Source organism: Conger conger, chromosome 9, assembly GCF_963514075.1.
Source record: "Conger conger chromosome 9, fConCon1.1, whole genome shotgun sequence".
Lineage (NCBI taxonomy): Eukaryota > Metazoa > Chordata > Actinopteri > Anguilliformes > Congridae > Conger > Conger conger.
The window spans coordinates 50,123,326-50,135,689 of NC_083768.1; the positions used below are offsets into that span (position 1 = coordinate 50,123,326).

Here is a 12,364-nt window from a genome sequence, read left to right on the forward strand (position 1 = left end):
CAACAGCATATCCATGTTAATGAAAAACTGTTCAGGGGAGGCAGCGCAACTTAATGGTTCAGGAGCTGGGCTTGGAACACCAGCATAGGTTCAGTTGCCACGTGGAGTGCTGCCATGGTACCCTTGAGCAAAGCACTTAACTTGAATTGCATCGATATGCAGTATGTGACGTGTAAACAGATTTATATACGGATTGTATTTAAGAAGAAAGCAGGGTTGGAACAGATCATTTGCGTAATGCCCTCAAAGTGTCCATAAATATATTCCGGGAAAGAATAAAATGGATGTACTGTATAGGGTGTATATCACAATGAGGGGCAGAGCAGAGAACGAGCCTCAGAAGGAGAAGAAAAGCCTGCAGCCCTTTCTGAGGCAGGCAGAGTTCGCCAAGAATGAGCAGACCTGAATTAGTGAGGCTGAGGAGGGGGTTGTTTGGAGACAGACTGTTATTCCTTTGAAGTCTCCGGTTCGACCGCCTTCCCGACCACTGAATGGGCAGTACCTCAGGCTTCACCGGCCCTTGTCTGGAAGTGAAATACAGCAGGCAGCCAGACTGAAAATTACACCCCCTATTGCTTCCACCCCACATGCCAACCCCCCCTCCCCTCAACACATACCCCCATCAGTGGAATGAAAAGGCTTTGCATGCTGTACCCGACGGCAGCTCCAATTTGTGCTGGAGGAATGACTCACCGGGGAAAGAAAGGTGAGAGAGTGCAGTGCTAACGACAGTCTTCCTGCAAAATAAGCCAGTACTTCGACTGAATGGGGTTTCTTTTTTTCGGTAAATAAAGATATGAACCGAAAGATGGAGCGCTGAACACAACCTATTGGCAAGGGTTAAGAAAAATGTCTATTTTATATCAGGAAAGGCACCTTGTATTCCAGTTCAATAATTCCTGTCTAAAATGCCATAATGCTTAGGAATAGTGTATATTTAATTGTTAGGCATCTGAGGTCTAACAGCTTATTGTAAATGGAAAAGATGTTAATATTTTGCTTAACAGGTTTTTCAGATCTTCCTGTTCAGGTCTGTGATTTTAGAGATTAGATGCCATTAGATTGTCTTTTAAGTTGTTTTCTCAAATATTTTTCATTCTTAAGGGACATTATTTTAATACTTATTTTCAGTGAAAGTATGAACAGCTGCTTCAGGTTTCAGTAAACAACTAGTGCTGCCACTTGGCAAGTGCTACAGGTAGCTATAGCCTCCTGAGAGAAGTACTCCAATAACTGTTGTCATTTTACAGGTATTATATTGAATCCCCATACAGAAGGGTCTGCAGGACTTTTTCAAAGTGAATTGATGACTACAGTTGATATTCAGCACTGCACAACAAGCAACTACAGGGCAAACTAGTGGCGCATTACAGGTGGAATTCTCCAGTGACACATCCCCATGGCAACTCACCCTCATGTCACAAGCATTCATACTAACGATGATTGATTTAATTTCAAGTAGTGATTTATATAGTGTTCAAACTAAGTAGCATTTTTCTTTATACGTATTACAACCATTGCAACCTCTTCCTGGCAAGTTTGCAACCATTACATATGTTTTATGCCTTTTCATTATTGCCCTAACAGTGCTATGTGATATGTTTAATCGTTCATGTTTTTTTTTTGTCCCCCTTACCCGACCTGTGACGGTCAACTACCATCTGTGTCTTCTGAATTGACAGTTCTTTGGCTTTTCCCATGATGATGGTTGACAAAGGGATTTTGCACGTTTGTTACATCTAGTGAAGCATGAGGTGATGGAATGACACTATATAGTTCCTTTAGACTGAGATTAACTAAATTAAAGTTGCATTTCCAATTTCACTTTGTCAGATTTTATTAAAATTTTTAGGGGTGCTAATAATTTGGGCACCTGTGGTTTTCAGAAAAAAATTGATTACTAAATAAAAAAACATTGAAAAATGAGAGTAAATGTGTTAACATTAATGTATATAGTTTTCCGGTATGTTTGAACATAGAATATAGATCATTATCCATGTTGTTTATTATATGCAGCCTTTTTTGTCCATTTTTATTATGCAGCCCACTGTATGTGACAAATGTAAGCTGACATATCCCCCATATCAATGTTCAGGGGAGATTATTTATTTAAATTATAGTGTGATTATTAATTAGTTTCTTGTGTTATCCTGTCTCGCTGGCATAAAACCTGTAACTGTAACTACTGAACATATCTAATAAACATTTTCCCTTGAGGCATCTTAACATAAAATGAAACAGACAATGACTCACCTCTTCCTCATTCTCAACCTGTATTGCATATGGACCTTTGTATTTGACGGTCCTTGGGTGGTCTCATTTCAATAATGAACCAAGGGGAGTTGTTTGGTTAGATATGACATGAGGTTATTATTGAGGCCTGAAAGTTGATGTTTTGGTGTTTACTTACTATAATAACACTGTGGGTAAGTACTGCTACAATTGAGAGCAAATCAAATACGAGTATCTTCTGACCTGGCTTATATATGAAATACTCTGGGCTAGTTACAGATTAAACACTTCTAAAGTAAACAACCAGTAAACAATCAATCTAGGATAGGAGCACCAATGTAACGGGTGAGAAATTGCCTGAGTCCGAGGTGGGATTTGAACCCCAGCCTCTCACTCGTCCGAATATTTGTTGAACAAAAGCGTTACAAGTCAGCGAAAGACAATCTCGCCCCTAGCCAAGGGCAACAACGTTCTTTTGAATTTGAGGGTTACGTCATCAGGGAGTGTTGTTGAGGTAACCTGCTATAAGCCTTTGCTTTCACTGCACTTCACCATGCTTACTAGCAAACTAGCTGAGGGGGGGGGGGGGGTGCCCCCTCAAACATATCAGTGCATGGCACCCCTGATTACCAGTGCTTGAAGTCAGCCAGAATGGAACGGTATGCCGTAGCCTACCGGACTTTTGTTTTGCTCAGAGTACTGCCAGTTATTTGTGACTCGACACCGCAAAGGGTGTTCACAATTCTGAACTTTACAGATGCTGATTCTTGTCTCATTGTTTATCATACTCATCTATCATTCAGATATACATCCATTACGCATGACAATGTGCAAATATCCCTGGTGTAAAATCTAGCTATGACCATCTTGAAATATCAGCTACCAGCTGGTCAAACCATGTTCAGTATAGAGCTAGTCTAACTTGTTGAGTGGAATAATCAGCTGAAAAGGTCAGTACTTGGCATGAAAATTCAGTGGTAACCTGTGACCCTGAATGGAGAAGACTATTACACTGGCTCCCTTCAATAATGACACTAGCAGTGCATCTTGGTCCAATTAAACCGCTAATGAGTTTTATTAGAGTATAGCTGTCACATCTGGCTCTTCTGTGCTTTCACTTCATTCTGGCACTTTGTTTGGCTCCAGTACATCCCTCTACTGTTGCATTGTCGAGTTTAAAGGCACTCCCTGCTTGCTGATGAGTGTCTTTCTCAACCTCGCCTCTCTGTTGCAGATGACCATGTGCCATGATAGCAAAGAGCTGAGAAATAGCAGTCTGATATGATTCATAAACATCAGCTTTAGCAGTCGCTTTACACAGGTCATGTAGCTAGCTATTTAACAGACATTACTTATGTTCGTATTTCATTTACTAAATACTAAGTTTAGCTAAATGTTAGCTAATGGTGATGCTAGCCACTGATGCTAGTGCTAACACCACTGGATTTCAGTCAGCTCTCTAGCCTGCGTGCACAATTCTGTAACATAAACACGCATACAGCAAATGTACCAATTCAAGTCTTCAGAAAATATGGATCTTTTGGATTTAGGCAATGAGCTCCCTGCCCATGAGAGGAAATATGGTGGTAGAATCTCCCAAAAACATAAGCAGTAACGTTAGTACTGTGCAGTGGGACTAACAGTACTAACAGGACTCAGGGGCGGCCTGTAGCGTAGTGGTAAGATAAATGACTGGGACACAAGGTTGGTGGTTCTAATCCCGGTGTAGCCACAATAAGATCCACACAGCCGTTGGGCCCTTGACCAAGGCCCTTAACCCTGCATTGCTCCAGGGGAGGATTGTCTCCTGCTTAGTCTGTATGTCGCTCTGGATAAGAGCATCTGCCAAATGCCAATAATGAGTAATAATAATAATGAGTAATGAGTTATCATGGCCAGTCAGCTGACATACAAAACTTAGTTAGCTAGCTAATAACGCAGTTGCTATCTAATGTTACCAAAATCTGGCTAGTAATTTTAATGGTTAGTGAACAAGGCTAATCTGTCACAAACCCAGCTCAACACTGTGATAGCCAATTGTCTCCTCTTGTCCCCCCTCCTCCTTCTATTGGATCATTGAACATATAAGTTCAGTGTACTGGACACATGCTTTTCCAAATACAGCACAGTAATAAAAAAAGGCCACGTCCAGAAGAGGCCCGAGGAGTTCTCAGAATAACAAATACAAGTAGACAAGCAAGGTACTGGGCAGAAGTGAACGCAGACACAGGTTGCCTGTGTATCATAGTAATGACTGAGCATTTGTTTTATAATATTTATGAAGCAAAAATCCTGCATAGTGTCCATTTAAGGAATCCAGTGGCTTAAATTTTTCCAAATGGGTGAGTTGTGTTCTGTTCAAACGGGAATACCATTTTCTCCTGTGGTAGCATGCAGCTTCGGAAAGAGCTAAATACATCAGACAGAATAGAGAATGAATTCTACTGTTCCAATTTGTTATGGGCTCAACTTTAGACCCATCGGATACTGAGCATAAAGCACAATGGACCGTTAGACTCAAAAATGAGAACTACTGTTTTGTTTTGACCAAAATTGCCTCTTCTTTTGAAAACAACCATTTAGATGAACTGGTACAATATCCCTCCACTAGTCCTTCCAATCTGGACACTTTCAATTTCAATCAGATCAGAATCAGACAAAAGTTTTCGCCTCAAAATGAAAAAGACTAGATTTTGTAGTATAAATATATGTTTTTAATATTATTATTATTATTATTATTATTATTATTATTATAATTATTGAAATGTAATGAAATTGTATCTATATTATTTAAAATACTGTATTCTGTGTAAGAACAAGCTGAAATTCAGTCATGAATGACACCTGAGCCACATCCACAATGAGGCATGGGCATGCAAACAATAGATTTCAATTAAACAATCATTTTTTAGCGAAAGCATAACTCATAGTATTGTGTTGGCACCCCATAAAATTGTAGCCCCTGCATAAATTCATGACTGCAGGTCGAGAGGCACAGTGCAGTAATAGGATTGCGATGGCCTTCAGATCACAGAGCTGGAATCAAAGCATGCGAGGTGACCTCTATGAGAAGGCCATGAATGAGCTGGCGAACCGGCAAACTTTCTCAAATGACTTGCGAAAGCGGCAAGAAGAGGGATTTAAAATGCTTTATGGTTAAGAAGTAAGATGTTCAAACATCACTGATCCCCGGACCTTTTGCGAGTCCCAACATGCAGCCTTTTCCTTTTTTAGTACTCAGTTGCTGTTCTGAAGATTCATCGCAAATATATGCTTTATCGAGATAAATTTGTCATTGTGTCGAATGCCATGCCCCTTTTTATTTTGGACAGTGACACATTTTTTGTTGTTGTTTTTGTTCTGTACTCAAGCAAACAATAAATAAACGTTGAAATAAAACAATCACTATGTGGTGATTCACTAGTGCAGACTTCATTTGAGGGTTTTTAAATCCATATTGTAGGAATTACAGCCATTTCATGCATATAAAAAACTTTGTCTAATCCCAAAAAGAAATTGGGCTTGCCTCATGTAAATGTTGTGTCCCTCATTCTGAGCAGAAATGAAGGATGAGGACTATGCAGCTGTGCCAGATGGCCAGGCAGCCCACAACCATTGCAAGCTGATTTGTTCGCTGCTTACCCTGAAACACAATCCTCTAGGTGCCAGAGGAAACACTGTCCTAAAACGGAGAACGTTAAATTCCAGGTTCGATAATAAGCTAAGCGCAGCACGGCGTATGGTCCACTGGCATCTCATCTAGCGCCCGGTGAGTCAGAGCTAATGTTGGCAGCTCGACTGCCATCGCAAGAGAGCCCGTATCAACCTGCGGGAAGCGAGCCCATTGTAACAGCTTGTTTTTTCTCGAGGGGATTGAGGAATTCAGATGCTCAGCATCAGGACTAGCAAGTGGGCGAAGTAAACAGCTACAATTGACTCATTAAATGCAGAGGAACAGAGGGGACATTCGGTAATTACACATTTTCTAAATGCTCATTAGCGAATAATGTGTGCTTAGCAAGGCCCTCCTTATGTGTGCGCATGACAGATTTCTGCTTGGTTCCCAAAAGGAGTGTTGGCGCCTGATGCTAACGGTACAGGATGCCATATTTAGCGGCGGAGCTCTGGCAATTCCATCAAGACTGTGTGTCTTACCTGACTAATTCCATGACATTACCTAACTGCATAAAAACAATAAGACATACATATCTCATATGGCCATCCATATTCAGGTATTCGGTGTTGTGTATAGGTCTGTTCCTGAACAATTTATCAATGCAGTAATTTGCAGTAATTTGGTGGCAAAGGCACATCAGAATGGTGGTTAGCCTTTGAAGGCAGGACATTTGATTGACAGATCAACTGATTGGCCTTTTTATAACTTGAATCAACAGTCTGCTACTGAGGCCACACAAAACACTTCTATTCTATATGGCTGCCACGCTCTTGTGTGCACTCACCAGTTTCTAAAGTAAGGTCCATTCTATGAATTGCGTAACAAGGGGCCACTTGCCTTTCTTGGCGGGTCTGCTCAGCAGTGGTCTCTATAGCACATTCCAGAGAACTCTGAAGGGATTGAAGCTGATTGGTTGTCTCTTTCAGCAGAAAGCGAGTCACAAACTGCTCCAGATGGGTTGACTCTTGGTATTCCTGTGAAGGAGACATGGAGACAGAGCAGCATTAACAAACACACATCTTACAGAGGGTGTTGAGATTGCTGTTTCTGACACTGAGAAGCTAGAGGCTACATCCAGATTCCTTTCTACTTGTAAGATGTACTGTATTTAAATGTGTGAACAAGCTGGAAGTTGGAAATCCAATACGCTTTCTCTTTTTCCAGAAAATGCAATGCAATTGAATCCTAAAGATCTTAGTATTACCAAGCTGTTTGTTACACATTTATGCATGGACAAAAAAAAAAACTTTGTAAAGAACTCTTGCCGTTATTCAATAACTACGGTATTTGTTTTTTTTATTTGACTGCACTCCCCAAGCAAAGATTGAGTAATGCATGTGTTATTGTCAGCTTTCTTACAGTTAATATTTTTCGCGACAGCGGCATGGGGCATCTAATTACATCCAGGGTCGAAGAGTATCTAAGGTAATATGTCCATCCCACATAAAGCCGCCACAGGCGATGACCATCAGCGTGAATCCAAAATCTCCCACACTGCATGACGTGTATAAGTATACAGAATCATTTCCATTAAATCTAGGAGAGAGCTACATCTAGCGATTAATTCCTTGCACGATAGAGATTGGCCAGTTTTGAGTGTAGCAGCCTTTATTTGTGTTTTAATATGATTTGTGTGGGCTTTTTGAGTACATTTTCAAAATGGATATGAATACGTAACGAAGATTCAAGGAGGTCAAATGTGTTTGATGGGTTACAACTCATTACTCTCAAGATCAAATTGGCATGTTGTCAAGCCACAAGTCTTGAGACAAAACTGATATAAACATGTCATTAGGGCAGGCTCCTCCAACCCTGCAAGCTTAGCAACAGACAGGCTCATGAATGGACTTCAAACCTCGCCTTGCCTGGTAAATAGAGGTAGGTTTACCTAAACAACCCTTTCACCCCACAGATATGAATCATTTAGCGTCTCACCAGTGATTCTGTTCAAGCAACAGATCAATCGTGCTAAGATGGCGGCAGACAGAACTATGGGAGACCTAAGGGCATGTGTGTTTTGAAGCAATGACCCCAGCATGCTGGTGAGCCCTGGCCTGAAGCACTGAGCACGCTCCACACACCCGTCAGCATGTCACTCCCACACCGCCAAAGCACAACGACATGGAACAGGCAGCACTGCGACTTCCCCCAGCTGCATGGTCACAACGCAATTCATTTATCATTCCTTTAACCCTTGTGCTGTCTTAAGGGTCAAAAATGACTCGCCACTACGTTTAACAGCACAGAAAACCCCCTAAATTATCTTTTTTCAACTTGAAATTTGATGATAAAGTTTGTGATGAGTGACAAGTTGTTTCTTCATGCAAAATAGAGTTCAATTAAGCTGCTTTATTTTCGGGGTTTAGTGAAGGCGGGTCATTTTTGACAATGAGAATGTTGAGACTACACAAGGGTTAAGCACAGACAGAAAAGCATTTTGAAAAAACATTACTAAATACAGAATAAAATAATTAAAAATGTTCCGGTTGGCTACATTTTATGCAACTCATGTCCACGTCACTGAAAAGGTGACATTTAAACAACAAATAAGGTGGAATTGAAAAGGAAAATAGTCTGAAAAAATATGTACATGGGCCTGGTTAACATGATTGCTACGCATGACTTCGCTCTTTGCTGCACCATTATTATTTCATTATCCTATAATGTTGCATGTCTTTGTTATTGCGTTCATTTGTTATTCAGATCTCATCTCGCTTTTGCCAACTGCTCTTATCATTCTGTTCTTTCATCGTTCCATTTGCACTTTTCAGAATGTCCTTTTTATCTCTGTGTTTTATAGCAAAATAAGCAAAAAATATCCCCGCACGATCATAGACCAGCACCCTCTACCCGAAGCCCTCAACACCTCCCCCAGCACTCACCCATAGATCAGATCACATTGCAGTCTCTTCTCATAAGGGGGGGGGGGGGGGGTTTCTAAATGAAGTTAACCAATGATAAGGGTGAAAATATAGGCAGGTGGGTTATACCACTTGTTGGGTTTCTTTCTACATTGATTTCCCGCAAGAATTAAATGCGTCATCAGATTACATGTCCACACACTAGTTTAAAACCACTCTCAATATTGTAAAGTTGCTGGGTTTATTTCAACATTGATTTCCCACAGGAATTATGTGCGTCATCCGACTCCATGTCCATGCGCTAGTCCAAAACCACTCTCCAAAAAATATATATTCGATTGGGACAAACAAATTATCAACAGTTTTGACAAGCTTGACACTTGACACTGGGAACATATTCCTCAAATGATGACTATATAGGTCAAAGGTCAAGGTCATATGGAAACAAAAATGGCACTTTCTAATACTATATATATATGTCTATATATGTCTATATATACTTATGGTTTACATTAAATCTATCCCGTGGTGCAAGTAGGTGAAATGCATATAGCAAGGTTATTCAATCGGCACATGAACATACTTTCAAGATGGATTTTAATTTAACAGCCGAGCATAATTTACCCATCTCAGTGTCCCAACATATCTGCATATTTAGAAGGCATAGTTTTCCTGTGGTGAGTCATGGTCTGCAATATAAAACGGACTTACATTGAAATTGGAACTGCAGTCCATTGGGAAGAAAAACAAACCGAGGCAGTGGAAGGGCAGGCGGGGGGGAGGCTTGTTTCCTGATCGGTCAGCGATCAGAATTTCTAGTTGATATATGGGTCTATTTTATTGTATAATAACAACTGTTGTATGCAGAAGAGTATCTCTGTACAACACATCGACCCTTGATCTGGGTGGGCTACATACAGCAAGACCACTAAGTCGAATGAATAAGTTTAATAAATGCCCAATAAAGTGGTCACTGAATGAATGAATAAAGACCCATCAAAGCAGGTCTGAACATTTTGCCTAGCCTAAATTAATCTTTGAAATATCTAAAGAATCCACAAATAGCCTGCTCTCAAGGCCTTCCTTCATGTGTGACCAGTGGCTGAATCCCTCTCTGTAAGCACATTCCTGTAGAAAATCCTTCTTATTTTCACAGGGCTCACATAAATCTGAAGCTCATAACTGTGAAAGCAGCAGGGCAGCATTGTATTGCATAATTTTTTGTGACAATTAATGTTATTTCTAAAAATCACTCTCTAAAACATAGGCGTGATTTAGTGTTTCTGTAAAGACAGCAGTAATTGGCGGCAGCACACGTTCTCAGCATGGAGCAAAGTACACAGTTTTCTGTCTCGCACTACATTTTGTCACAAAACTTTTGTAATTCTGAAGATTTAGCCAGCAAGGTATACTTGACTGTATATTGGCTATAATTAAAGCACTGTGCCCATATTTGATCGACATCATTTTCCTCAACTACTATTCAGTCCGCAAGACAGACTTATTACAGACACATTTTGGGTGTATAATTAAATCCCTGGAGAGAGGCGCAGCCTGTATTTCATCTGAAGGACTTAAGTTACTCATTAAAAATTAATGAAAATGATTATGTGTTAGCAGGGTGATCCTTTTCCCGTGTACATTGGAGGCTTCATAAACCCCCAAACGGTAGGTAGTGTTATTAATGATTCATTCACTTGACCCAGACCCCGAGTGGTTGACTATTTTGAGGTTCAAATTCAATCTCCCATCCCAGGGAATTATGAGTGGGCTGAAATGTGCACCCCAGATTTATCTAATATACAAGGGGAAAGACCCATCTGCTATCTGTGGTACATACAGACTATATTTGCTGTTGTATAGGGTCGACCAGTGTCTGAAATACTGCAGGAGGAATACCGCCCCAACTTTCCAAAAGGAAGTCAATCAATGCACACTTTAGTTAACGGAAGAGGAACATGGGGTGTCTGGGGCATGATTCCAGAATATCCTTTAAATGCGGGGTTCGGCTCAGATCTGGTCAGTCACTGGGCAACCACCCATGCTATGGGGATGGGGTTGTCGCCACCTTGCTAGCCACAACTCTCTGCAGAAGAAATGTTGACCATTAACTAAGTACTGACATGAATAAATGCAGCCTACATAATTACAGGAAACCCGGACCCTTTCACAGCTGGATCTGTACACCACTTTAGACTGCATATGCAGGCTTTCCTTGAGTGGAGACAAAGACAGGCTGACTCTTAGAAAAAAGCTCAGTTTTGTAGTTGGTGATGGATGTACACAAATTTTGGAGATCTGAGACTGGACATGACTGGTGTAGGCCAACTATCACAGTTCACAGTTCCCATGAACCAGCTCTCCACTCCAATTTCCTGCCAGCTAGCTCCACCACTTTCCAGAGGTAACTTCCTCCCAAATGCACATGGCAAACTCAAGAATAAACTAAGTAAAAGAAAAACTTCCCACCAAACTGGTGCTCTGGAGTGATCTTGAGTGATCTCCCAGTCTTGGCCCTGTCCTGTGGAAATAGGCACACTTTAAGCACCTGAGCTGAATCCAACCCAGGTGCGTGTGCCCTCTGCACCGGTAGGCAGGCCGAGAATCTGCTTCTTAAATAGACGGCATGTCATTAAGTCATAGCGTTCACATCAAAGGAGAAAGTGGAACAATGGAGGATTTCCCACTGGTAGTGTTCATGCCTTGCACAGTGGTTGGGGTTTGATTTGTTCGGCACACATTTGATATACACATTTGGCCCAATGATCCAAAACATACGCCAATGTTCTTTCTTCCTAATGATGTTCCAAAAGAGTTTTTGTTCATTTCTCAGCCGCATAATGGCTTCCTTGACTTTAATTTGCAGAACTCATGGTCCTCATGTTGATAAATACCAATCACAGTCACCACAGGCAATCAAAAGCCTAGAATCAAAGGTAGGTCCTGAAAGCTTTCTTATTCATGCACTAAGGAAGCAATTGAATACACCTGACTAATCAGAAATAGCTGAGATGCCGTTACTTTTGGCCCCTTAAAATGGGAACATCAGATCAAGCATTCATCTCTGTCCTCCCTGAAGAAGAACCATCAAATCTGGCCGAAAGGTCACTGGCCACATGAAGTGCACTATCGGATAGACCCCACCCAGCGATAAAACAGAGTTGTCCCCCTACTGTAAAACCCTCTCCCTTTCCCTTTCTCTCTCTCTCTCTCTGCGATAGTGCCGTTTTTAATATGCCTGACTGCAAATTGCACATCTTCTCACGTCTTCTTACACTGGGGACAAGGGAACAGCGGAGAGAGATTAGGAAATACTGCCACCAGACTGAGGGAGGGATCGGAATACGAATATCTCATATCTCATGTCTCATCCACAGCCTGGTAACACGACAGTGACCGCAGGAAAGCTCGCCGTTAATGGTGTTGCACCGTTGCGCCTCTCTGATCAGTGCTGTCAATCCTGCTCCACGTGGCTGTACATCCCCCCCCCCCCCCACCACTGCCCACAGAGCACATCTAATGGACATCGATCAATGACAGCGCTAATTTACTGTTCCCGCTAACACACGGCTAGGATACAACACAGCGAAATCAG

At 41.3% G+C, this 12,364-nt stretch overlaps 1 protein-coding gene across 1 annotated transcript in view; it reads right to left on the reverse strand.

The window, feature by feature from the left end:
• The window catches only part of necab1 (N-terminal EF-hand calcium binding protein 1), a 38,867-nt gene that overhangs the window by 8,513 nt on the left and 17,990 nt on the right, over positions 1-12,364 (reverse strand). Inside the window, exons 6-7 of the mRNA XM_061255184.1 lie at positions 6,746-6,882; positions 403-524 (exon numbers count right to left, since the gene is read on the reverse strand). Coding sequence (XP_061111168.1) covers positions 403-524; positions 6,746-6,882 — 259 coding nt within the window. The remainder of the gene's footprint in view (positions 1-402; positions 525-6,745; positions 6,883-12,364) is intronic.